General features: G+C 39.3%; 1 protein-coding gene across 1 annotated transcript; it reads left to right on the top strand.

Annotated features, from left to right (window-relative positions):
- The first annotated feature begins 2,355 nt into the window (after positions 1-2,355).
- KL (klotho) lies at positions 2,356-24,714 on the top strand. Its single transcript, XM_026861636.1, has 6 exons — positions 2,356-2,392; positions 3,098-3,195; positions 9,833-10,343; positions 14,991-15,259; positions 17,832-18,948; positions 22,796-24,714. Exons 1-6 carry the CDS (start codon positions 2,356-2,358, stop codon positions 23,131-23,133), a joined length of 2,370 nt encoding a protein of 789 aa, XP_026717437.1. The 3' UTR covers positions 23,134-24,714.
- The last annotated feature ends 1,329 nt before the right edge of the window (positions 24,715-26,043 follow it).

The following is a 26,043-nucleotide window of genomic DNA, read 5'->3' on the forward strand; positions in this document are numbered from 1 at the left end:
TTTGGGACTGTAGTTAGGGAAAAACCCATTCATCTCTAGGTCAACTCCTGGAGCTTTTAGAACAGCACATTCACGTACCTCAGTAATAATTTCTGACTGTCAATCTGTCAGCCTTTCTCAATTCTACAATCATGGATTTGCCAAATCCAGTATCAGTTGATGTTCTTGTAACAATCCTATGACAGGGATTTCTTCCTGTCTTTCTCCTGGGAGACTCTCAGCATTAGGTTGCACACAAAATGTTTCGGTACATCTCCAGGAGCAGATACATACTTCAGTTGGGTCAATTTCTTTTTAATCTACTAGTGTGCCCAGGATACGAATGGGGTTAATTATTAACACCAGATCATAGGGCTTCTACTCTGGGTGCTTCAAATGCAGGGACAGTGGTAATGAGTAACCCGGGTTCTATATTCTATCATTTTCATCCCAAATTATAGGTTGTCTTCAACATGTTTCCAAGCTGGGTTGTTGGTTTAGCTAGTTAGATTAGCCCCATCGAGCTGAAATCTTTTTATCACTTCCTTGTCCATCAGGTGCTCATATTGACGATGGGCTTTAGTCTTATTTGTATTTGCCTCTATCTCTTCTATCTTTCTAGAAAGAAAATTTTTCTTTCTAACACTATTTTGTTTCATTGGCCTTGTTTGTTTAGCTTCTGCCAACTGCTCTGAGACTTTCCAAAGCAATTCTCTTCTTGTGCTTCCATTAAACCATCAGAAATACATTCTTTCTCCCTGTGAAATACCTAGGTTAACAAACATAGTTCCACAGTGTGCAGAACAAGCATTTCCAAGTGGTAAGTTGAGGGGATGAATATGTACAGATAAGCATTTGGCTTCCCTGTTTGCATCTACCAGAAGACCAGGTGATGCAGAAAACATAGAAAAATGTTTGACATTAGTCACCTCTTCCAGAATTTTTACTCTTAAAAGTATTGGAAATGTTTACCTTTTATATATTTACTTAGTTATTTTGATTTTTTTAATCAAAAATAGGTTGGGTTTTTTTTTTAAAGCTGATGTCATTAAAGGGTATGCATGTTACTGTGGTTGTTCTCCTCACTATGACTTTTGAGAGCAGCAAACTTACCTGTCTTCTCTTTTGACTTCTGCCTTAGTGCAGAGGAGAGTCATGAATTCTGGGGCTTTTGGCTTCTGAAGCTCTGTTCTGTAGTAGCTCTTCATGAAACCAAAGGTTTGGAGCCATAATGGATGATTTCTTTTTGCCAGTACTATTACTAATACTGTCTTTTCCAGTTTGAAGCATCCATTTACTGTCAGTACTCTGACTGGGCATTATTGAATCAGTTTTATATATTCTACATATATATTTGATATATCAGTTTTATATGAGTTTTATGAGAGTTTTATGTGCATAACCTTTTTGCTCACTACTGTTTCTAGCACCATGTTACTTTCTCTCCAAGCAGAATGTGACTTAAAATCCATTAATGTTCCATTTGCTTTTTGGGCTAATGGTGTATTCAGTTGCCACAGCTGTTACCGTTGTTCCCATTAAAGTTTCCTCCAAAGTCATGGTGCTTTTTTCACCCTCCTGGTTCAGCACATTTGTCTGATCATTATCAACTCTTGCAAAGTGGTGTTACTGTCTTGGTTTGTGCTGTTTACTACAGCTTGTGCAGTTCTGTGTGCTAGGTTTTATGGATTACAACTAAGTTCTCCATGTCTTTTTCCCTTGCATCTTTGTTGTTTACTTGTATTTTGTGTACTTGAATATGTCAGCATGATTGGAGCCTGGCCCGTCCTCCAAGAGGTTCATGCTCTAATAAAGGGCTTTGCAGGTCAGTCTCGGTTCTGGAGTTTTGATATGTTTATGTAGCTCCAGCACACCCAAAGCAATTTTGATAGCAATGATTGTATCTTGGTCTTCCCCTAAATACTGCTTGTGCATTGTGTCCCAGATTCCAATCAGTCAAGTCTTTTATCAGGGACTATTTTAGCTCCCTTCAGTACTGCAAGATTGTCTCTCAGCTTTAAATTACCGAAACCGCTCTGTACTTTCATCTTCTTTTTGTACTCTGCTTAAAAATCTCTCATATCTTTAATATTCACATGGGTCACAAAATTCCTTGAACTATTTTTGTGCAGTTCCATAATTAATCTTTTCTGTCAGAGGTAACGGAAAATGATTAAACACATCAAGTGTCTCAGAAGCACTTGTTGACAGAAATAAAGCTATTTTTGTCTTGTCTCCCATTGCTTCTCCAAGTCAAATGCTGCTTTATTCTTTTCCAGATGACCTTTATGTTTTCAGAGACTGTTCTGTCTCAGAAGACTTCAAACTGCTTTCCCAACCCACTCATCTCTTGGTGCTTTAGTTTGTTTGGACAGGATGTCGACTCCAGTGGCTGTGCCAGCCTGCCTGTGTGGTGAGTGGAGGGTAACAGGCACTTTTTATCTCACTCTCATCTGGGTATTAAAAATGGCTTGAGTGAATTGTGTCCTAGAAGCTTTCCCCTCTGCTGTGCATGTGAATTGCTAGGATGCAGATGATGACAAAAATTAGGTGAGATGAGTCCCCCTCGAAGGGTGTATGCCTGTGCTTGCACAGCCTCTGATGGTGACGGTGGGATTTGCAGAGTGCATTGCACAGTCCGGCCGCCCCCCCTCTGGCTGACCACGCCACAGGGTACTGCCGAGCGAGTGGCCCTTCAAGGCAGGGTGAGTCTGAGAGAGGTTTAACTCAGGGCTTGTGCCAAAACATCTAGGCTTTCTGTACTTCAAAGGAGGTTTCCTACAGCAGTCACCTGACACAGTGATATCAAAGGGGTTTTGGATTCCTTCTGTCACACTGCGGTCACTTTGTGTCTCTCTGCTGCATATCTATCTGTGATAATGTTCACTTATGCTTATGCATACGGTATGTGAAAGTACAAGCCTTCCCAGACTTTCATCTGCTATAAAATTCAAAATCAAAGTATAAAAATAACTCTTATCTGCTTCCTTATCTTTTGTGGGGTTTTGGTTTTTTTTCCTTCTGATAATATATTTGGGGTACCTGCAATGCATCTTGATGCCTGTAGCTTAGCTTCATGCTTTCAGGTTACCTTCTTTTTATTCTTGTGTTCGCAAAGCTCCTGTTTTGCCTGTGATAGGGAAAAATGGTGTTTTTGCTAGCCACTGTGCCTTCGGACAAGTATTTAATGCCACCTTTGGTGCTTTTTCTGTAGAGGTGAGTATCATACCAGACAGAGGCATTGTTCTCTAGTTCATGCACTGATCTACAAGTTAAGGTACCTGGTTTAATTTTCCTTATTCTATGCATGTTGTAATATCTCTGTTCCCAATTCTTAAAATAGGAATGGTATTACTTCCTCCCTTATCTATGGCAGGCATAAATTCAGTCATGTTCATGAGATATCAGCCTGTTACCATGACCAGCACAGTGTGAAAAATGGTCACTAAGTTGTACGAGAAAGAAACTGGAACAAAGCAGTGTAGTTCAGATATGTGGTCAATACTTGAGCTATAATGTAGAAAATTTTACATTAAGTGGTTATATACTGAAAAATATTTACTTGGTCTTCTATGTACCATTTACAAGCCTATTTCTGGTTCCAGGTTGTTGAGATTGGTCAAAAATATTGACTTAATTGAACTGATAATCTGTGGTAATATTGACTAACAGACTCTAAAAGAAAAACTAGAAAAATACGTATTTGGAAAGGAACTGTAGAGGAAAAATTAAGTTACTACATGACTAAGATACTATCTATAGTGAAGTCCTGTGCTTTATACATGAAGATATTATCTTACCAGTTTTGAAATATGGGAAAAAAAACTTAAGCAGTTTCTCAATACCTGTATCTGTTACTCAGTTATTTGCTTGTGAAAGAGAACTTCTGCCCAAAGACCGTGTGGGTGAAATCTACTCGACTTTGGATCTGACGGTGAAACATTACATGAAATGTGACATTCTCTCTGTAGCTTTTATTAAAATACTTGCTTTTGATGGTACAGGGACAAAAACCATTATATTTTCCCCTTCTTGGTATAAGGCATATTCTGACTAATCACGTACTAGACTTTCCTATGTCATTCCAATAATTATATCCATTTCAGAAGGGCTTTTGATGTAGGACTGAAATAATGATGGTTTTGTTGGAGGTACATCAGCCTGGTTTCTAGTAATCAAAAAGCCTTTTCACATGTTTTCCAATTAACTCTTCTCTTTGTATTGCTAAATGGGTTTCAGTAACACTTTCCTATTCAGTTTCATTAACCTGCAAATAGAGAGTTAATACAGGATGGTTCATCTGAGTGTGGAGAGCAGAGTATTTGTGCAGTTTATTTGTGAAATGAGTGGTATTATTACTGGTTCAGAAGACACACAAAATTGAGACAACTTGTTCTAGAGGAATGAACACAAATTATGGAATCATGATGTTCCCAATTATAATTCTTGATTTGCTCTTGTGAAGGTTATACATCATAACAGGTGTAAATACTAAGAACTTGCAGAATGATACATATCAGTGCCAGATTCAGGAAGGTCTTAATTGTCTTGGGCAGGAATTTAGAGGAGTAGTCAGGCAAACAAATGTCTGTGTATTACTAAATTGACTTCATGTCCTGGTTCAGCTAGGATAGGGTTAAGTTTCCCCAGCAGAGAAGGGGGAGGGGATCTCCAGCTGGGTTATTCATACCATGCTGATGTTGGGTTGGGCATGGGAGTGCGGGAACTTTTTCCTTTGTGGCTTTGGTGACGGGAAGCACATGAGCGAGCTGTCTGTAACCGTTGCGGTATTTCTCTGTATATCTTTTGTCTTGTTTACTGTTACTGCTGTTTATTGTTGCTATCATTGCTACTGTTGTTGTTCAGATTGTTTATCACACTGTTGTATTAAATTCCTTCTTATTTTAACCTGGGGTTTGTGCCCTACTTGTGGGGGAGGGACAACGGCAACATGGTCTCTGGTCCTGGCAGGGCTTAAACCATCACACTTCACCTTACGATTCTTGAGCTTTTTAGATCTGTTCTGCAATAGAGTAGGACATGACTGTCAGACTGTAAAGCCTATGTTGAATTATTTCTGCTGTCACTGCGGGAATTTGAACTTTGTAGGACTAGCCCATGCTGTGGCATTGCAGAACGCTTTTCTGCTTTGGAAATGTGTTTGACACTTCATCAAGGCTCTATGTTGCATTGCTGACTTTGACTCACACAGAGATCTCTTTAAGGCTGAACAAATGACCAGTATCAGTTTCACAAGTTGACTATAGGTAGAGTGTAGTCCAAATAGGTATATTGGGTGGGAAAGTCAGGAGAAGAAGAATGTATCAACTTTAAAACGGGACTGTGGCAGGGCCTGAAACATGAGTGAAGTACAGACATACAAACAGGCTTAGTTAAGAGGACAAGCTACATTTTAAGACTTTTTTACATTTTCATGGTGATATAAACCTTCATAATTTTCTTAGGGATGAAAGCATTTTAAGAGTAAGGTAAATGCTGTTTAAAAGCTTTCCTGACAGTGTTCCTGAAGAACAGACAAGCACAGAGAGCACCCATGCTAATCTGCAGTTTTCCCAATACCAGTTTAGCTGAAGTCTCAGCAGGTTCACGAATATAGGGTAATATCCCCCAAAAAGGTGTCAGTCAAGTGTTTGGTATCTAACAGTATGTGTTACTCTCTGAATGCAAGTAATAATGGCAAGACCACCCAAATTCAGCAGCATGGAAACCAGCACACAGGTTTTAGCAGTTAGCTCTGCTCATAACACATGGATGTTTGCACAACTCTTCCTAGAGCCAGTTTGTAAGCAGGCTATTTTAGTAAGGTTTTCTAGCCAAGCCAAGTGATCTGTCATCATGGCACACCTGTCTGAGCTAACAAGGAGCCAAGTAAGACCTCTTGGCATCTTGCAAAACCAGGAACATGAAGTCACCATGCTGTGTGTCAGTAAAAGTCCTGAAGTATGGATTGCCATGGTCTTAATCCTTGTCAGCTGTGAGTTAAAAATAGGTATCAATAGGTAAGTCACTGAGATCAGGAAGTAGAATCTCATATAAATATGAAGGAACTGATGGTAGTTTGGTTCCTACTTGTTTTCTCTGCATGTGATCTGGGAGGGTAAACTCCAGTTATAGATAACAGACATCTAGAAGGTTTCAGTTGTCCCAGCAGAGGTATAGTGTCATTTGAGCTACTCTTAAAATATTTTGCCTGGCCTCCAGTTGCTGCTCCAGAGGAACAAGGTCTCCCATTGGGTCCTGAATCATGTCTGCCAACCTCATTCAGATAAGGCATCTCAAAAAGGTCTAGGCACCTATATTAAATCCTACTGCTAATCCATACAGTTGCTGGGACCTAGGTAGCGGTCTTGCTGAGTGTGATCCGCCTGCTGTACAGTACTGGGGAATCACTTGCTAGACTCTGTTGGAGTGGGATTGACTTGGAGTGGGATCCTGTTAGCTCAGTATAAGTAGTGCCATATGAGATTTCCCAAGCTGTTTAGGACATCTGCATGGAAATGGCAGATGTGACCTAGGCCTGTATCATTCTGGAGTGGCAATTAGATGCCTCTGTTCAGGCAGCTGTGTGGAGCCTGAGGTCTCCATGGTCTATAGAGGGAGCTTCAGCATCTAGCTCCCATGTGGTCAACAAAATATAAGGTGTCTTCAGCTCAAAATAAGTCCCACACTAGGTTTGGGATTCATTTATGTGAAGATGGGTATAGGTGCAAGTAATCATTCGACACACTCTGTAGTGTCTCAGGTGTCTCTGTGGATCTGGAGATGTGACTTGGGATTTATGGGAGACTCAGAGCTTTCAGAAACTGACTGGAATTCAGGCTGGAGTACTCTAAAACTGCATTAGATGCCTAATTTTAGGCCAATTAATTATGTCCCAGATTTCCATAGAGACACTGCTCTGTCCCTGGCTTCTTCCAGCTCAATTACTATGTAGTTTTTGAACTACTTCGTTAATCTATGTCCACAGAGCCTGGGGACTTTTATGCACTATTTTCTGTTTAGCTGTTTTTTTAATTGAAATAACATAATTCCACTTCATGCATGCTCCAGAGGGCAGACATTTAAGTGGGCTGCTTCTTGCCTGCTTTTTTCTGTCTGTGGAACATGTCTTGGCTAAACTGAGTAACAGGCTTTGCCTGTCATCAGTGGAGAGAGATGGACTCCCAAAAAATGACTCACCCTGCATATCTTAGACAACAGTCTTGTTTTCTGTAGAAGCAGACTGGATGACTTCCTTAGAAAGTAAAGTTGCGTGACATAATCCCACATTGCTGCACTTCATATTTTTTCATTGCAACGAGGGAGTAAGCAGCACCTCCTTCTCTGTGTAGAGGGAATAACCGGTGGGATTCCCTTCTTCCTTTCTTCATGGTGGAATCAAAGCTAGTAAAATGGTGGAAGATCTCTTGCCACTGGTAGGAATAGGGAGGGACAGGAGTTATGGAGCAAGTTCTCCACAGTCCTCAAGGTGTTCTGTGGGTGGACAGCATACTTGCAAGTGCAGATGACAGAGATGAAGTTGTGTGTGCATGGTGGTATCTTAACATTTGAGACAGGAAATCTGGAGAGGAAGAATATATGGCACCTTTATGAGGGAAAATTTGGGTGTGCAAATTTGAGTTGCAAGCAGTGACACATTTGTTTCCAATGGTATTTTAAAAATATTTAAAGTGTTGGGTGTGTAGCATTTTGGTCATGATACATAATGTCTTTTGTTCTTTTATCAGCATAATAGAGCTGCAGTGTGAAGTAAAATTAAACCTGTGCTTAGGTCAGCTCTCATTTTTGACATGAGACTTTGAAGTGGTTACTATATTTAGTCTCTCACATCAAAATTCATTATATTAATATAAACAGATGGTAGGACTGCATCACATTTATTTGAGCTATTGATGTATTATTTTAAGTGAGAGAATGTACATTGAAGTTTGCAGCTGAGAGCTTGATTCAGATTCACGCAGATAGGTGTGTGCTGTGATTTACAGTTTCCAAGATTGTTCTTTTTGGGTTTTGGTGACCACTCTAAAAGGGCATGGGTCTAGTCTCCTCTAGAGCTGGTGTCAGATCTGCACAGATGTTTTATCATACCCCATGATGACTCAAATGTAGCAGGTTTCTGTATGGGGGCAGCTGGACTGAGCCTTGATTATTAATCTTACCTTTAGTTGTCCTTCACTTCCAATTGTTTTTCTCCCAGCAGTGAGAATTAACATTCTGCAAGAACAGTAGAATGATAGAATTCATTATTTTTCCTGGGTAATTAACAGAGTATATGTCTAAAATGATTAATAATCTTAATTGCTTAACGTTCCTAGTAATGCTGGCAACTGGAAATCATTTGGTTCAAAGCTTGAATGGTAAGAGTTTATGAAAAGGAAGCTGTGAACAGCAGCTATCAATAAATTAATGATAAAATTTGCCAACATACCAACTGCATGGAATGGAATTCTAAGGCTCTCTACATGGGTTATATTCCAGGAAGAGCTAAAAATGCATGTGGCACTTTGATTAATAATCTGTCATATATATTCATCACACCTGTGACTTTGTATGACAAGAATGGAGGCTCATATCACAGCACATATGAACAAATACTGACAAGTCTAAAAATGCAAATGTAAACTAGGAATAGTTATTAAGCAGTCTTTATTCTAATGAATAGATCTCTCGTTTTTTACCTTTTAATTGATGACCTAGAAGAAAGCATTACAATTTCTACTAATGTATAAATGTCAAAAAGATGGGATGTTGATTCATAGAGCAGTCAAAATTCCTTGATAAGCTAGGTGTGAAGAGAAAATATGTTTTAGATGATGAAGGGCTCTGGAGATACCATAGTTTGGATGAGCATATGCTCACAGTGTAATTCTATGGCCACATAAGCAGAAATAGTGTATTAAATTGTCTCTGGTTTTACTGCTGGCAAGACTACCACTGGCATATTATATCCAATTCTGCTTCTGCAGTTTAAGACAGATGATGACAAATTGGAAGAGAATCAGAGGAGAGCAGTGAGAATTGCTAGAGAGCTTGAAGCTATGCCTGAAGATAATGCAAGTCTCCAGGAACTTAATCTATTTAGCTTTCAAAAGGAACATCAAGAGACTGTTTCAACTGACTCTGTAAGATCACAGGAAAGAAATTTGGTAGAAAAGATCTCCTCACAGTAACAGATAAAATTATACCAAGACATGTGGTTGAGATCTGATCCTAGAGGTAAATAGCAAATTTTAATAAAACAAATTAAATTGAATTATTGGAATAATTTTTCAGGAGCTGTGATAACTTGTTTTTCACCAGACTTTTTAAAATCCAGATTGGTAGTTTGTGTGTTGTGGTTGAAAGAAGAACAAGTTCAAGGGTGTTTCTTTGTCTTCTATTATTTGAGAGATCTGGGCAGTTCTTAAGAATATACCTTCCTTATTTAATAATCTGTGAAAATACAGATAAAGTGAAAACATACTTTGAAACATGCTTAGTTAAATGCATTTTGATTTTTGTAAATTCTGGAAGTATGTCTGAACTCAATAACAGAAGTTAATAAAGGTGTCTAGCTAAAGGTGTGTTCAATGCCTGGAATAGTATCTCACAGAAAACTGAGATGCTGTTTTCCCTCACCAACCAGTGATTTCTAGTTGATACATGGTATTAATATAGTATTAAAGAAAAGTTAAATTGCGAGTAGTAAACTGCTGATGAATGAATAAGGCTGAGCCCTCAAATGTTGTGTTTATGTGGTTACTACATGACACTGGATGTCTGTACTTGAGACTAATAGTGTTACTTAAAATGAAATTTCAGGTGCATTAATTACAGTCTTTCTTTTCAACAGGCCCATGCTAAAGTCTGGCATCTCTACAATGACCATTTTCGTCCAACTCAAAGAGGAAAAGTGTCCATTGCCCTTAGCTCCCACTGGATAAAACCTCAACATATGACTGAAAAAAACATAAAAGAATGTCAAAAATCCCTTGATTTTGTGCTTGGCTGGTTTGCTAAGCCCATATTTATTGATGGTGACTATCCAGAAAGCATGAAGAGCAACCTCTCATCTCTATTGCCTGAATTCAGTGAAGTTGAGAAGAAGTATATCAAGGGAACAGCAGACTTTTTTGCTCTTTCTTTTGGAGCTACCCTGAGTTTCCAGCTCTTGGACTCTCATATGAAGTTCCAGCAGTTGGAATCAATAAGCCTGAGGCAGCTCCTTTATTGGATAAGCAGAGAATATAACAACCCCCAAATATTCATTGTGGAGAACAGCTGGTTTGTTTCTGGTAGCACAAAGAGAGATGATGCCAAATATATTTACTATCTCAAAAAATTCATTATGGAAACTTTAAAAGGTAGGACTGAGGTTGTATTAATATATGCTTGACAAAATCGTAATGCAAAATAGCCTACAGAGGCATGTTAAAGAACCAGGCTGAAAACTAATTTTACTCTTTAACGTTCATCTTGGCACTTGTGAAACAAGACTCTGAATCCCTTTCCTGGGTTTGTTATTTTCGGCTCTTGAAGACCCTTAATATCTGCAGATAGCATTTGGTGAGCTTGATACTGCTGTCTTTGAAGTCAGTTGGAAAATTTCTACTGTCTTTGGTAGGAAGAAGTGCAAAACGTGTGAACTGTATTCACAATGGACTTAGAGAATTTCACTGGATTATTTATTCATTCTTGTTTTCCGTATTTTAGACGTATGGATGCATATGTACAAAACATAAGAATATATATGTGGGAACGTAAACACTATCCAGTAGGAGTTCCTCTGAAGAAGACATAGGGCTGAAAGAATACATTTTTAAATGAAAAATTTGAACCTTTTCATTCTGCATCTCCGTGTTGCCATTGCACAAATTTTACATTGGTACAGCTCTGGACATCAGTCACAATAATCTGAATTTACATCAGTTTAAGGAAAACTGAATGTTTGAGGTTGTATAATCTAAATTATTTAAATTGTTAACCTGTTATTTTTTTTCCCAAACAGTAAGAGAAATATACTACCTTGTATGAGACTCATTTTCTGTTTTCTCATTTCCTTGTGGCAAAACAGATTTTTTCAATCCTAGTAGTCACCAATAAGTTGTTGGGGTTCCCATTTCCGTTTTCATTGTCTTTTAATTTCTTAATTTACAATTTAATAGTAGATTTACTTGTCCACAGTTTACTGTTCTAGTTTTAAAAATGGTATTATTGTAGCTATTAGTTCAGATGAGATAGCCATTGTGTTACATTGCCATTTTCATACAGCGGATGAGCAGAAATGGCTTTCATTTTATTCTCAGCTCTCATGAAGATGCAGAGGATTCCCACATTTGTTTCGTCTGCTATTCCAGAAGCCCAATTATTTCAAATAAATCAAAAGGTGAATAAATACATGAGCTAGTGCATCCAAAATGGGGAGAATGGAAGGAAAAAGTTACTGTTGCAAGTACAGTATTACTAGCTTGCATGATGAAGAGATCTTCGTGAAGGCGCCATATTCCTATTACCTGCATTTCTGCTTATTTTGCAAATTGCTGGACATGCATACATGGATCTGCCTTTTAATCACAGCTGGCTGGAAATAATCTCAATTTACAGTTTCTTTACTTTTAATGTGCTACTCAGTAAATAGTAATAACAGTAGCAACAATACGACAGTCTTGCCATGCCAGCTTAAGAATACTAGCACTTGGCTAAACTTTTTGCAGAAGAAAAAGGCAGAGACAGACTGGGTCTGCAGAAGGGACTTTTGCTTCATTATGATGAAAATTATTACGCCCAAATATTCTGCCATTAGAATCTGCAAAATCCATTGTAAATACCAAAGTTCTCTATGCAATACCTATGGTAATTTGGTTGAGAAAGATTCATGAAAGGCATCATGTTGGCTGTGAGCAGTCTTGTTGGACAACACTAAAGACAAAGGCAGATGTTGTCTCTCTCAGAGATTTAGGATGTGGCTATCCAGTTCAATAAAGCACTGGTAATGTAGAGATTCGTGAGCTATTTAACATGAAATTCACTCCAGCAGTCACAGGGCCATAAAATGGCATTGGAACTCTAGCACTGAGAAGCAAGGATAATGAATTTAGACCAAGGGCCGCATAAATGTGGTTTTGCTGCTTCCTAGATCTGGCCAGTGTCTCTGCCTAATTGTGTATATGCATTGGTTCAGACAAAACTGCTTATTTCTATATCTACATTAACAAGTAAGTGCAGCCCTGTTAGAGCAAGCCTGTAGAGTAAAAAGGGTTGGTGTTAAGGGCCTGGTGTCCACACTGTGTGCATTTCTGAAGCCCATTTCTGGATTAATTTCACCCCAGGGGAACCCAGGTCATGCATCTTGAGACCACTCTGTGATGTGAACCAAAGTGAGATGATTGTTCAAAAAAGTGAGATTTGTTCAAAAGTGTGCTCCTGATTTCAGCTGAAGTGCTGATGTAGATGTCCATTCTAACACTGTATGCTGTACACAAGCTCCGTACATTTTTTTTTCTTTGCTTTTGGCGGTGGGAAAGGGTCTCTTCATTTGGGATTCACAGTCCTAAATCCTTTTACTGTTTACTATTTTTGATCTTTCTTTTTTTTTTCCTAAATACCACTTAGGGTTGAATAGAGTAAATAGAGCTGTAATATAAAGTAGTTACATATTAATTAGAGCTGCAGGTTGGAGATGTTTCCTCACATGGGTGAGTATCTAACCACTTACTCTAGGGTCATATTCACTTCCCTGCTCTGTCTCTGGTGCGACAGATAAATTGATTGTTCCTTGTAAGGTGGAGCATGTTGACCAGGAGGGCATGCAAGTTCCTCTGTGCCATGTTGACTAGCCGAGAGTTTAGGTCATTATCTGGGGAGTTAACAGGTCTGAATTCAAATGTCTTAAGGAGAATGGGAACAGCTAGGCCCTTGACAGGTCAGGATTGAGCTATTCTCTGCTATGTCCAGAGGCAAAACATAGATCCCTGGGCACCTTCCGCATGGAAGCAGGGGCTGCAAGCTTCACACACCTCACCTTTGTGCCCTGGGATTGGACTGCATCTGAGCAGAGAGTTTTAAGGATCTGTATTTGATGCTTATGGGTCTGCCATGTTTCCTTGGACTATTTCTATACTAGTGAGCTAAACAGAGCATGAGCTGAACAGCTGTTTAATTTTTAACCCATTTCTGGCAGAGTTCTGGCCTGCACAGTAGCATACTTATAGGCAAGCTGTGGGGCATTGCTCAGGTCAGGAGTTATTTCCAGTAGGGAGTATAGACAAGGCCACTCAGTTTCAGAAGCAAGGACAGTTTAGGTTTCAGTTAGCCTGGCTTACATACCAACAGACATTAAAAAGAAGGGAGATAGTTAAAGGAAAAATTTAAAAATTTTAAAAAAGGACAATTTTTATTGTGTTTTTTCAGTAACATGCAGTCCGTGTGGGATACTGTGTTTGAGACTTCCAGACTTTCTGGAATTTCCAAAAATTTTTCAGGTTGCTTCTTTCATAGGTGATACTTAAAAGTTAATACATTTTTAAAAAAGGATTCGGGGAGAATTTTTATGAGGTGCTCAGGAAGTGTGGGAGTGCTTTGTGATGACTTACAGAAGGGGTGAGAAGCTGTTCAAAGAGAGATTCCCACTGAGACCAGTTCACAAAGTGGACCTGGATTGGCTTTTACTCTGCTGGTATGGCAGATGTCATCCTGGATGCATGAAGAGGTTAGAAAAATACTGTCATTTGCCAAACACAAAAGAATTATGCCTTTAAGAGGAGAAATATTCCATTTCCTTGGATGTTTTCTCATGACCTCTGACAGAGACTGGGCCAAATTCATTGCTTATTTAACCGCAGTTCATTTAATTGATTCAAACAGGGTTACAATCAAGAATCCGTGTGGTCCCTCATAACTGATTGTAATAAGGTACATTAATAAAACCAGGAAATTAGGATCTTGATATTTTGGTTGCCTGAAATAACGCTTTCAGTGTTACTAGGCTGGAAAATATTATGTTTAGTCAGTACCCAGTCTGGGTTGACAGAAGATGATGAGTAATAAAGATAAACTCTGCTGGCTACAGAACCAAACTCAAGTTCAAAAGAACATTTAAGAATGTGCTTAAATGCATTGCTGAATTAGGGTGGGTCTAATTATGTAATTATAATAAGCACACTCATTTGTGCTTTTCTGAAACTGAGCCTTGCCCAGGAACATTTTGCTGAATCTCAGTGTTTAATACAACTAAAAGTATCATTTGGAATCTTAAAATAAAACTGTAATGCTGGCAATACTAACAGATGCCAGTAGACTCTGATATTAACCTTCAAAGTGTGTGGTGATTCTTAAAAGTCAAACAGTTGATCTAGAACATATGCATATTTTTAGAAACCCTTAAATATTTAAACTGGGAAATGCTATGCCATAAAAGATGCAAAGAGACAGAATTATCAGATAAAGAGGGTCTTCCTGCATTATCAATTCTACTTAAAATCTGTGGTAATAAAAATTCTTCAGAACACCAGAAGTGTTGTCAGGGTTTTCTCAGTATGTATTTGTAGTGGAGGGGAAGGAGAAAAAAAAAGTGTAACTTTTGTTTGCATACAGGGTAGTGCTGCATTAATGGCACTTAAGCTACCCTGGAGTGAGCTGCAGAGTGCAATGCAGTGCATTTACTGGTCCGGTTGCTGCAGACGGTTCAAATGTAGTGTGCTCTGCTCTGAGGCTGAAGTTTGGCACACCTAATGAGCAGCACTGCTCAAACTAGGGCTGCGCTGCTTCCCTTTCTAAATCTGGCAAAGCCAAGCCAGGCACTTCTGCTGCCTTGCACAGCGCACCCATGTCCTGCAGCTCCCTGAATGCGGTTCAAATATATTCCCTGAACAGGCTTTGAGGCAGGCCCCGAGATACTTATTTGACCTCTTGCACTGTTCTTACACATGAATACTGCACACATTGCTGATATGGTGTAATCTACAGAGATAAAATGAGCACTGCGATAAATTTGGTTTTGTTCTTTTCCTCAGCCATCCGGTACGACGGTGTTAATGTGTTTGGCTACACGGTCTGGTCGCTCCTGGATGGCTTTGAATGGCACAGAGGATATAGCATTCGACGTGGATTGTTTTATGTTGATTTTCAAAGCCATGACAAGAAGTTGATGCCAAAATCTTCTGTCTTGTTCTATCAAAAGCTGATAGAAAAAAATGGCTTCCCACCTTTGCCTGAAAATCAGCCCATAGAAGGTATTTTTCCCTGTGGCTTTGCTTGGGGAATTGTTGACAACTACATTCAGGTGAGTCTGATGATAAAGCTGACAGGTTGTCCAGCCAGATCAGTGCACAAGCTCATATTGATAAATTTGCTGGATAGAGTGTCTTTGCCTATATATATTACCACAGTGCTGCAAGGAGATGGGTACAGGGTAACACTGTATTTCAGTCTTTACTATACCTTCTGCATGTGACCAAGGAGATCCAGTCAGATTGAGATATAGTAAATAGCATTTTAGAAAAACATACAGAAATTAGAGGGGTCTGATGCTCATCTAGGACATGTTATGGGATCAATTACTGGAAGTCAGTCCTTTTCAAATGGAAGTTGATTAGACCTGCTAAAGTATATTTCCAAATGTCCTAGTCTATGAAATGGGAAATATTACTGATTTTTCATGTTCGTAATTTTAATGGTAGTGTATTTGTCTGCTGTTTATATGTTTTAGAAAAGTTCCTGAAAGCTCTTAAAACTCTGGTGGCATGTTTCTTCATCTTATGCATATATATCCTGGTACTGCTGCGAGAGGGCTTTTGTATAAAAAAAGTACAGTATTAAATTTAGGTGAAATTTCTGTATTCCTTCTTTGTCATTTTGTGTAGTACTCTGTTTGATGGATGCCTGCAGTGCCCCTGTATAGCACCTATCTAAATCACGGATCCAGTTCATATCTCTCGCTCTGTATTTCAATTAAATCTGATAATTTGTGAGAATCTTTCAAAATTTAAGACTTCATAGCATGAGTGAAAATTGTAGCTTAGTTATGGTCTCTTTAACAGTTTGACTCTGTAATTCTCAGATGCTGTTTTGGCTTGCTGGGCTTCTTTAACCACAGTAAAGAGATGTAGTTAAATTCAACTCTGAGGCTTGATCCAAGAACAGAATTTTTCATTTAGATTTTCCGCAAAGACAGAATCTTTCTTAAGGCTAGAGTATAGGGGGCTTGTTTGTTTTTTCTGACTCCAAAAGTAAGATCTGATTTTATTCTCTTGAAAAATACTGCAGCCTCCTCACCTGGTACACTGATTTCCAAGAAAATTCAACAGTCATTATCCTCCTAGCTCCCAGATAGATTAGGGATTGGAAATGGAATTGCTGCCTTTGGGATCAATAACAGCTATAAAGTTGTGAAGTCAGTCAGCCTAAGACAGGTAAAAAATCCTTCCCATCCCCAAAACCTTCAAAGCTGAATATTTTCATTTCAAAAGGCCATTCAAACATTTTGCGCTGTAAGGCTTAGGTAGTGTGATTTGTAGATGCATCACAGTGGAAAAACTCTTTTGACAGCATTCCCACAGTATTAGTGGCAATGCATGCTTTAGTAATCTTCAAGGGACAATTCTCCAGAAAAGCAATTTCCCTCAGACATGCTGTTTTTTATTACTTTCTTCTATAAGCACAGTACTGACCTCTCCGGAGAAAATAGCAACTGATTTTCAGCAGCTTCTTTATACAGTCTGCAGAGCCTCAGCTACAAGTTGAACACTGGTTGTAGGCTGACACCTGCTTTTCAAACAGAGGTCAGGACGAGGAAATCTGAACTCGAGGGAAAACTGTGTACCAAAGAAAGAAAAAAAAAGTAAAAAAATACAAATAAACACACATTGTACCAGTATATTGTAGCTTGGATCTTTCTTGTGAGAGATATGCGAGAATATGAATGAGGAGATTTTACACTGTGCATAATTTTAAGCAATTTACACTTCCATTTTCTAGTCCTTACTGTGTTTGTGATATTAATTAAAAAGTGAAACTATAATTCTGTGGGACTGTGAGAAGCTCATCTTCTACTGTGTCAGTATGTCATACAGGCAATTCTGACATCTGAAGCCCTAAAGACTTACGTGAGATGCATTTATTGTTGGAGTGACATATAGTGGGTTTACTCAGAGGCCTGAAAAAAAATTGATTCAGACTTCAACAGCCTGCTGAAATAACTTGGAAATGAGTTCAATATGAGTTAAATAAAAAAGGACGTCTTTAGCAGGAAGGAAAAATTTTGCTTGTCAACTGAATTCGTGCTAAAAATCAAGTGCAGAGCATTACTCATCTTTCATCATAGTCAGGAAAAGAACGCAGAAATGATGTTGCATTCATTATTTCTTTTACTGCATTCAGGGAGTGGTCTTGAAACTGAATCTACTGGGTAATTTACAACAGACAGTCTCTCTGTAGGCCCTTCTTAATCTTGAAAGAAAAAACATTTTAAAAATTACTGTAGTCTTTACTGAAGATCTGCTTCTCTGGAGATCTGTTGCAGACTTAGTGCCTTATCCCTGAGCAATCCCTGGTTTCCCACACAGACTGGAGCAATCTGGAGAAGATATAAACATGGTGACCATTAGCATAAGCTTGTTTGGAAAGTAGAGTGAAAATGGTGTATAGATTTGGTACTTTTCTGACATCACATATCAACAGAAAATTAACTCATTCATATGAGACAGAGATGTTACCGTATCAGAGATGCGAGAGAGGTGCTAAATGCAATGTTTTGACTTAGGATATTCTTTAACCACATTGTGCTTGATGGTTATGATGTTCCCACCTACCTAGAACGAACAGCTTGAATCTGGTATGTTTCTTATTCTACCTAGGTAGACACGACACCTGCCCAGTTTCTTGACTCTAATGTTTATGTGTGGGATGTTCACCAGACGAAGAAGCTTATTAAAGTGGATGGAGTTTTCACCTCAAAACGCAAGCGTCACTGTGTTGACTTTGCTGCTATCAGGCTTCAGATCTCTCTTCTGCAAGAAATGCATGTCACACATTTCCATTTTTCACTTAAATGGTCTTTAATCCTTCCTTTAGGTAATCTTTCTGTAATCAACCATACACTTGTCCATTATTATCAGTGTTTTGCTAGTGAACTTCTCAGAGTTAACATAACTCCCGTTGTTGCTTTATGGCAACCTATGGCTGAGAATCAAGAGCTTCCAGTTTCCCTTGCCAAATATGGAGCTTGGGAAAACCCAGAAACTATTCAGGCTTTTGCTGAGTATGCCAGATTTTGCTTTACAAGTCTTGGGGACCATGTCAAATTTTGGATCACAATGAATGAACCATCTGTGAAAAATTTGACATACACCGCAGGGCACAACCTGTTGAAAGCCCATGCAAAAGCATGGCATCTTTATGACAAGGAATTCAGGAGATCTCAGAAGGGCAAAATATCTATAGCCCTGCAAGCCGACTGGGTCGAACCAGCTTGTCCCTTTTCCAGGAATGACCAAGATGTTGCTGACAGAATTTTAGAGTTTGACATTGGCTGGCTTGCAGAGCCCATCTTTGGGAATGGTGACTACCCACAGGTGATGAGAGCATGGCTTCACCGAAGAAACAGTATTGACCTGTATAATTTCCACTTGCCTTATTTCTCAGAAGACGAAAAGAAGTTAATCCAGGGCTCATTTGATTTTTTTGCCTTGAGTCACTACACTACTACCCTCGTGGGCTGGGAGAAAGAGGATGCACTAAAATATGACCACTACCTTGAAGTTCAAATGATTAATGACATCACATGGCTGCACTCCCCCAGCAGAGCTGCAGTAGTGCCCTGGGGACTGCGTAAATTGCTCAAGTGGGTTAAATCAAAGTATGGCAATGTCCCGGTTTATGTTATGGCTAATGGAATTGATGATGATCAGAATATGGTGCATGATAAGCTCAGAATATATTACATAGAGAATTACATCAATGAAGCTTTAAAAGGTAAGGAACCATAGATGGTTTATATGTCACAAATCCCAGTATTAGTATACACTGTGTGATAGAGTATGTTTAACTTTAAAAAAAGAAATCCTGTGTAGAATACCCCATAAATGAGATGTTACTGCAGCATAACAGTTAGTTTTTCCTTTGATTTACGATTGATTTGCATTACTAAACATCAGGAAGACTGACCTTGCACATATTCTGCATAAGAGAGCAAAACTTTTTTTGTGGATTCAAGAAATTTAAGTAGATGTTATGTGAGTAGCTCCACATGCATTCAGTCAGATTTTCTTCTTATAGTACTTCTGTTGTTTTGCTTTGTTACTTCTCTCCACTGATGTGCCTCAGGGCTGGATATGAGGAGTTCTGTTCCTCAGCTGTCTCTGTATCTTATCCAACAGTGATCTTATCCAACAGCGATCTTCATAATAATTCAGCTATCTACCTCATTATACCATTTCCTGGACTCTTTCCTGGTATTCAGAACCCAAACCAGTCTTTTTCTCTGTTTCAAAGATTCATAAATTATAAAGCAAAAAGGAGGCATTTTGAGTCATCCTGTCATACAACACACACTGTTTTTTAAGAAAAGCACAAGACCCAAATGAGATAATTTTTACTGATGAAGAATCTTCTACATCTCACTGTAAGCTGTTGCAGTGGGTAATTATTTACTGTTTTTATATATGTGTGTGTATAGTACATATAAATCTTACTTCTAGTATTAATTTTGTTTAGATTCAGCTTTAAGCCATTTTGTTGTGCATTTCCATGTATTTTACCTGTGTAGGTATTACAGACAGAAAATTAGTTCTCTCTCATTTATCTCTGATAAATAGCACAGACAAAGCTCTTTATGTCCCTTACTATAAAACATCATTTAGAACCTTTACATTATTAAAAGTTTTTCTATTTGCCAGCATTCTTCATGAAAGGGGTAAACCCAGACCTGGTCATACTGTTCCTACCACAGCCACACCTGTATCTCAGGCAGGTATAATGTAACCTCTTACACTTTTATGCCTCTTTCATACATCTAAGCAGCCCATTAGCCCGTTTGGCCATGGGAGCAGGTTAGTTACACACACTCTGTGGTAATCTACTGAGATTTCAAACTCAGTTACAGATTCCTGCCTCCAGGCAGAAGGCCCTCTGCCAAAGTATGGTCTGCTTGTTCTTCCACATCCTTGCGTTTGGTCATGTTCAAATGCCAGTTGCTTGCTTGTGCAAAGTTTGCTACATTAGCTAAATTATGTCCCTGATCTTTGTGTTATTTGCAGATTTTTGAGAAATAGTTTCAGTTTTCTTTCAGGTTGCTGATGTATTTAAGATCATTAAATAAATACTTTAGTGCTAAAAGCCAATCTCCATGACCATGGTAGAAATACACCTACTGTGACACTTACTTCCCTGCAATTACATTTCTCGACTTACTAGTTCTGTTTGAGACTAGTTGAAATCTGCTTGTTGTGGGCTCCCCTTGAACTTGTAACATTCTATTTTCTTGATCCAAATGCCATATAATACCAAGTAGTTGCCTTGTGAAGTTCTAAGTATATTACATCAAACATCATTACTTTTATTGATCTGCTAATCTCAGAAAAAAAAAGCCATGTTATTTTGACAAGATTTATTTTTCATAAAACTAAGCTGATTGACATTAATCATACGTATCTCCCTTGGTTTTTATTTATAAAGCCTTATATAGTCTATTCCATTCTTTTGCTCGGTAGTGAAGGATAGCTGGCCATTCCGTAATTTGCTAGGTCATCCTGTCCACTCTGTTAAATATTGACTTTAACTTCCTCCTGTGTAATTTCCACCTCTTTCACAAATTACTGAACATCAATATTGTGCCCAAGTGTTCCTTCTCCAGCATTTTGAAGCACTGGCTCCATGTCTTCTGCATCTGTCACTAAAAAACATATCTTGGCTATATTTGAGCTCATGGTTTCAATCTGTTTATTCTGTATTGCTTCCATCCTTCCTACCACTTTAGACCATACCAGTTCTTGGCACTTCTCTTTTCAAAGTGTGTATGGATACAGGCTTTTGTCCTAGTTCCTGTTAGCCAGCACACCTGCACATCCCTCTTTTTTTTTTTTTACAAAACTTTGTTGTTCGTACTGATCTCGTACCAGTATCCCCCTGTCACTTCCTTCTCCCTTCTGCCGTCCAACCTGGAAATGGCTTCTATGTTTCTCAACCATCACATGTGAGCCATACTTTCCTGTCTTTTCACCTTCTTTGTCATGGATGAATATGTCCCCACTAACTAGCCATAACACTTGCCCTAAAGTTCACTCTCCCACTTCTGACGCTCCATACGCTGCTCCATAATGTTTGATGTGTCAGTAATACCAGATTTTTCAGTCTCTTTTCTTCTCCCAATCTGGTATTGTGCTTTTGTCCACCTTGCCCTTACACAGGGAGCAAGCTCTTAACCTTGGCAACATGACCGATTCAGGTTTCTCCAAAACTTGCATTTTTTCTGCAAGACCCTGTGCAGTAACGGATGAATTACAAATCTTGTGTCCTTAATTCATGTCATGCTGGAGGGGAATGAGAGAGGATTTGGTACATGGGTGCTTTCACCTTGAAGTTCCTATTCTGCCTTCTTCAGCTGATTTCAGGGACTGCATGTGGCAGCATTTGTGCATGTAATGTTGCTCACCTGCATTGTTCCAAGGGAGCCGACAGGTTTGTGCAGATAAATGATTCCAGAATACAGTACAGGACCCTTTGGACTGAGGCTATATTTTTAAGTGCTTTGTACACTGTTTAAATATATCTTTGTCAACTGAAACCAAAGAACAGCAGTAACCATTTATGTAACATGATTAAATCCACATGCAGTTTTACAAACACAAACTAATTGTCCTGGGTAGCAGCTCAGTAAAAGGGCAGGTAAATATTATTTCATTTTACACATGAAAAGTAGGTTAGAGGTGCTCAATATCTTGCATGTGGCTGTAGAAAGAATTATTTCCAGAGGTGTATGAAAATAGAGCAATTATTAGCTTTCAGTCCTGTGTTCATCTGCTAGAAGATGTTACTTTAATTTGTTACAAATAGTGATTTTAAGAGATTAAGCATTACAATTTGCATTTACTACTGTGGACTGATTGATTTTGTCAAGCAGGACTGATGGCTGAAGGTTAATGCTCAGCTACTGGACCTCTTCCAGTAGCCAAGTTAGCAGTATGGATTGTGGACGTGTTCTGAATAAAGACTAATAAAGATCATCTTGGATCAGAAACTTGGGTCAATAACACGAGAGGTCTATGATTTGCATAACTTCCACTTGCAGTGGTGATATCTCAGTACATGACCTTAGCATGGGCGCGTCCTTTTCTGGTGTTACTGTGCCTTTGCTAGTGAGAAGTGAAGCCTGGTGTCCTCTGTTCCTTTGTTCCTTGGCTGTCCCCATCAGGAGGTGCTCTGCAAGAGAGAAGGGGCAATCAGAGAAATAGGTTGCAGAAATCCAGGTGTGGGAAAACCAAAAACCCATATTCTTTCATACATGAAAAAGAGAGCCATCTTTTCATGATAGGCTCCATGCTGATCATTAAACACAGTCATGCACTCACAGCTGTGTTTACCAAACACAAGGAAATAAATTGCAGGATACTTGCAGATCACACTGTCTGGCATTGGCTGACAGATTCTTACTTTTTATGAGAAACAATTCATAGATGCATGTGTATCTTACCTTATTTTGGAGAGGTGTAGATGTGGGTTTTAACATCCCCCTGCTCCTGCTTTATGTGCTGACATATGGTACGGCTCTTGAATGCCAAGGTGACATTTATTCATTTCTTCAACCCTTTGTTTTCTTTTGCAGCTTACACCTTGGATAATGTTAACCTTCAAGGATATTTTGTCTATTCTTTTAATGACAAGACTGCTCCTAAATATGGTCTCTACAGTTATGTTGCAAATCAATATGAACCAAAGCTGTCTATGAAGCATTACAGGGAAATAATTTACAATAATGGATTTCCTGGTCCTGAAACTCCTGAGTTGGTGTGCCCAGAAGAGATTGCCTCGTGTCCTGAATGCCACTTCTTCCGAACGAGAAAATCATTATTAGCCTTTATCTCTTTCATATTTGTTGCTTTTATTGTTACTATATTTGTCATTACTTACTACTCCAGGAGGGTAGAAAGAAGGTATAAATAGATCTGTCCCTTTGAATACATCACTCACCACCCTTTCTCTTGCATCCCTTTGGGAAATCTGAAATAAGAGCACACAATGTTGTGATTGCTTCAGCACTAGGAGGGCATTTGCACTGCCTGATACTGCAGGACATTGACACTGAGAAGAGATTGCTAGCATATGGCTTCCAGAAATCGTTTTCTCTGGTTTAGTATATTTGGTTTATGACCAATACTTAATTCCTGTGGTTGGAGTTATCTCACAACTTTCCCTGGGACCTTTGTTGAGCAGATGTTTTCCCCTCTTTGGTTTTGCCTCGCTGAGTTGGACAGGTGAAAGTATGTTTTGAAGACATGAAATGATGAAAGAGTCAATGTCAAATTCTCCAAGAGAAGACTGGGGAGAAACAAAATGGTTTACTTTTCCAAATTAGGGTTTAATGTTTATTGATTGGAGTCAGCACATGACTGGAGCAGGGAACATAACTGAGCAGAGGCAGAGGAGAATTGCACAAAGTAGTGCCAGGGGAAAGGAAACCCCCTTTCCTAAGGCAGATGCAGGGGGAAGAACAGGGGGACGCGAGTCTGTGGTGCTGGGAGCTCTTGGTATATCATTTAACTACTGTTCAGCTTGCTGACAGCTGCATCTGACTTCAGGATGTCATGGGGGAACTTAAGCTAAAGAAACTGTGTCTTTCTCAGTGGAGAAGGCAGCAGGGGTATGTCCAGGGATGGCAGGGGTCATGCCATCTGGTGGGAAGAGATGGGAAGGGTGAAAGGGCTTCTCTTTGATTTGGTCAGTAAAAGGCAGAGAGCAGGAACTGGGATGTCTTTGCTGTCTCAGTTGTCAGAAAGCTGTGTGCCTGACCCTGTGCCCTGTACCCACGGACAGGGCAGGCCTGGAGCACCTCATTTCTGTACTTCTCACAGTGAGTTGCACACAGCTGCCACTCCGCTGCTGCCCAACTGCTTGCCTGCTGGAAACTGGTGCGTAATTTAATAAGATGGTCTCTGCATGCCATTTGTGTTGAGTGTGGAAACTCTGACTGCCAGCATTTTGGTGTAATAATCCAGCACTTTATTGTTGCTTTTGCTGCTTTTGCCAGGGTATAAGCTCTTGGAGCTGTTGCTCCCAGCCTCTTCCAGGTTGGTGGAGGGGTCTCCTTTGAGCAACCGGGTCTGGCCCTGGCAGCATTTCATCCCAAAGTATTGCTGAATATCCAAGGACATCTCATTTTTCTCTCAGCAAGATAAATTCTCAAGATACTACCAACATTGTTTATTAGTAGAAATAGAGAATGGAAAAAACCTCTACATTATTTTGCCTGCCTTGTGAATCACTACATTAGGAGTGTCCTCCGTATAAAGCAGTGAGGTAATTTTTCTCCGCTCTCTAACTCTAGGCCTGCATCGCCTTCAGCTGTAATTGTATTTTTATTGCTATGTGAATAATGTCACTCACTGGAAAGAATATTTTAAAGGAAAAGTGCTCTATGTTAATTAAGAATTATTTATCTACTAAAGCTGATTATGCTGTATTAAATGTGATGTTTATCTACTAGATTACTAGTAGATGACTAAATGACCTCCCAGGGTTCCTTTCAACCTGAATACTCTGTGATTCTGTGACTCTATACTGTAAATTAAAACATACATATGAAAGATGATTTTCATTTGTAATCTAAGATTATATTTTTTCTTTAAAAATCTATGAAAATAAAAAAGAATTAGTATCTTATAATAATGATTAATATATTTGTCCTCTAGTTCCAGTCTTAAAATGGTCTTTCTTTGCACTAACGTGTATTTTGGTATCAAGATTAAGGTGAAAAATTCAGGGTAAGTGATGAAGTATTAAAAAAATATATAAAAATTATTTATAGCCTGATAGGAATTGCTGAAGAAGAGCAAATTTTAAACTGCTGTATATTTATGCATTGGTGCCTGGCGCAGTGTGGATTACAAAGAAATGGCTTTCCCTAAATGTGTGAAATGCCAAATGGCTCTTTTCATGGCATGGCAATGAATCACTCCAGTAGTCAGATGCCTTCACAGTACATAAAAAAAGTGATATTCATTTAATACAGACTGTAGCCAGGTCATGCCTAACTTGTGTGTTATGTGTGTGCATGTATAATTATTTTGCTGTTGGTAAAACAAAGAGTCTGGAGCTGATCTTTCTGAGAAGCCCAGCATATGTGCCTCCCCTAGGTCTGAGGGGGCTCAGGAGACAGGGCAAGTCCAGAAGAGCACCGGTGCTGTGCTGGTGGGCACTGGCCCGTCCTGACACATCACTAACCATTAACCATCCAGCAAGTTGCTGCACTGTGCTGTTTAACGTCTCAGCCACAGCACAGTGTGTGAAACAGCAGTCCGAGCATGGAGGAGACACTGCAGGCTCTTCCCGTAGAGTCTGGGTGATATGTAACCACCGACAGGCAGATGGCACCAGCTGGATATCTAATTTGTAGGTAAATTGGGGTTTGTTGCTATGAAGCTGTATGATCACATCCACTCATGGTGCAGTGGCCCATAGAAATAACGCAGCCTTTGGCACAATTCCCTTCAGAAGAGTTTTTAAATATTGCTGCAGAGCAGCGACCGGCTCGGGCTGGGCACAGCAGTTGCCGAAGTCTTCTCCTAAGCTCTCTGCCTGTGGTGCTGCCGGTGCACAGCAGTGTAGAGCTCTTGGGGAATGAATTGCACAACGATGGGCCAGAGAAAATACAGGCTGGTCTGATGGAGATAATGGTATGGTTTTGCCTCGGGAATCTGCTTCATTTTCTGTAATCAGTGCAAGTTTGTTGTCAATCTTCTTGAAAATAAATCACTCTTCACTAACAACAAAAAAGCCCTTGAGTAGGCAAAGATTAGGTACCTGTCCAAGAAGAATTGCAGTGTGCTCATGCAAACTGATGCTGTAATCACCTCC

The sequence above is a fragment of the Athene cunicularia genome (assembly GCF_003259725.1).
Source record: "Athene cunicularia isolate RWA chromosome 1 unlocalized genomic scaffold, athCun1 chr1_part1, whole genome shotgun sequence".
In the NCBI taxonomy this organism is placed as follows: domain Eukaryota; kingdom Metazoa; phylum Chordata; class Aves; order Strigiformes; family Strigidae; genus Athene; species Athene cunicularia.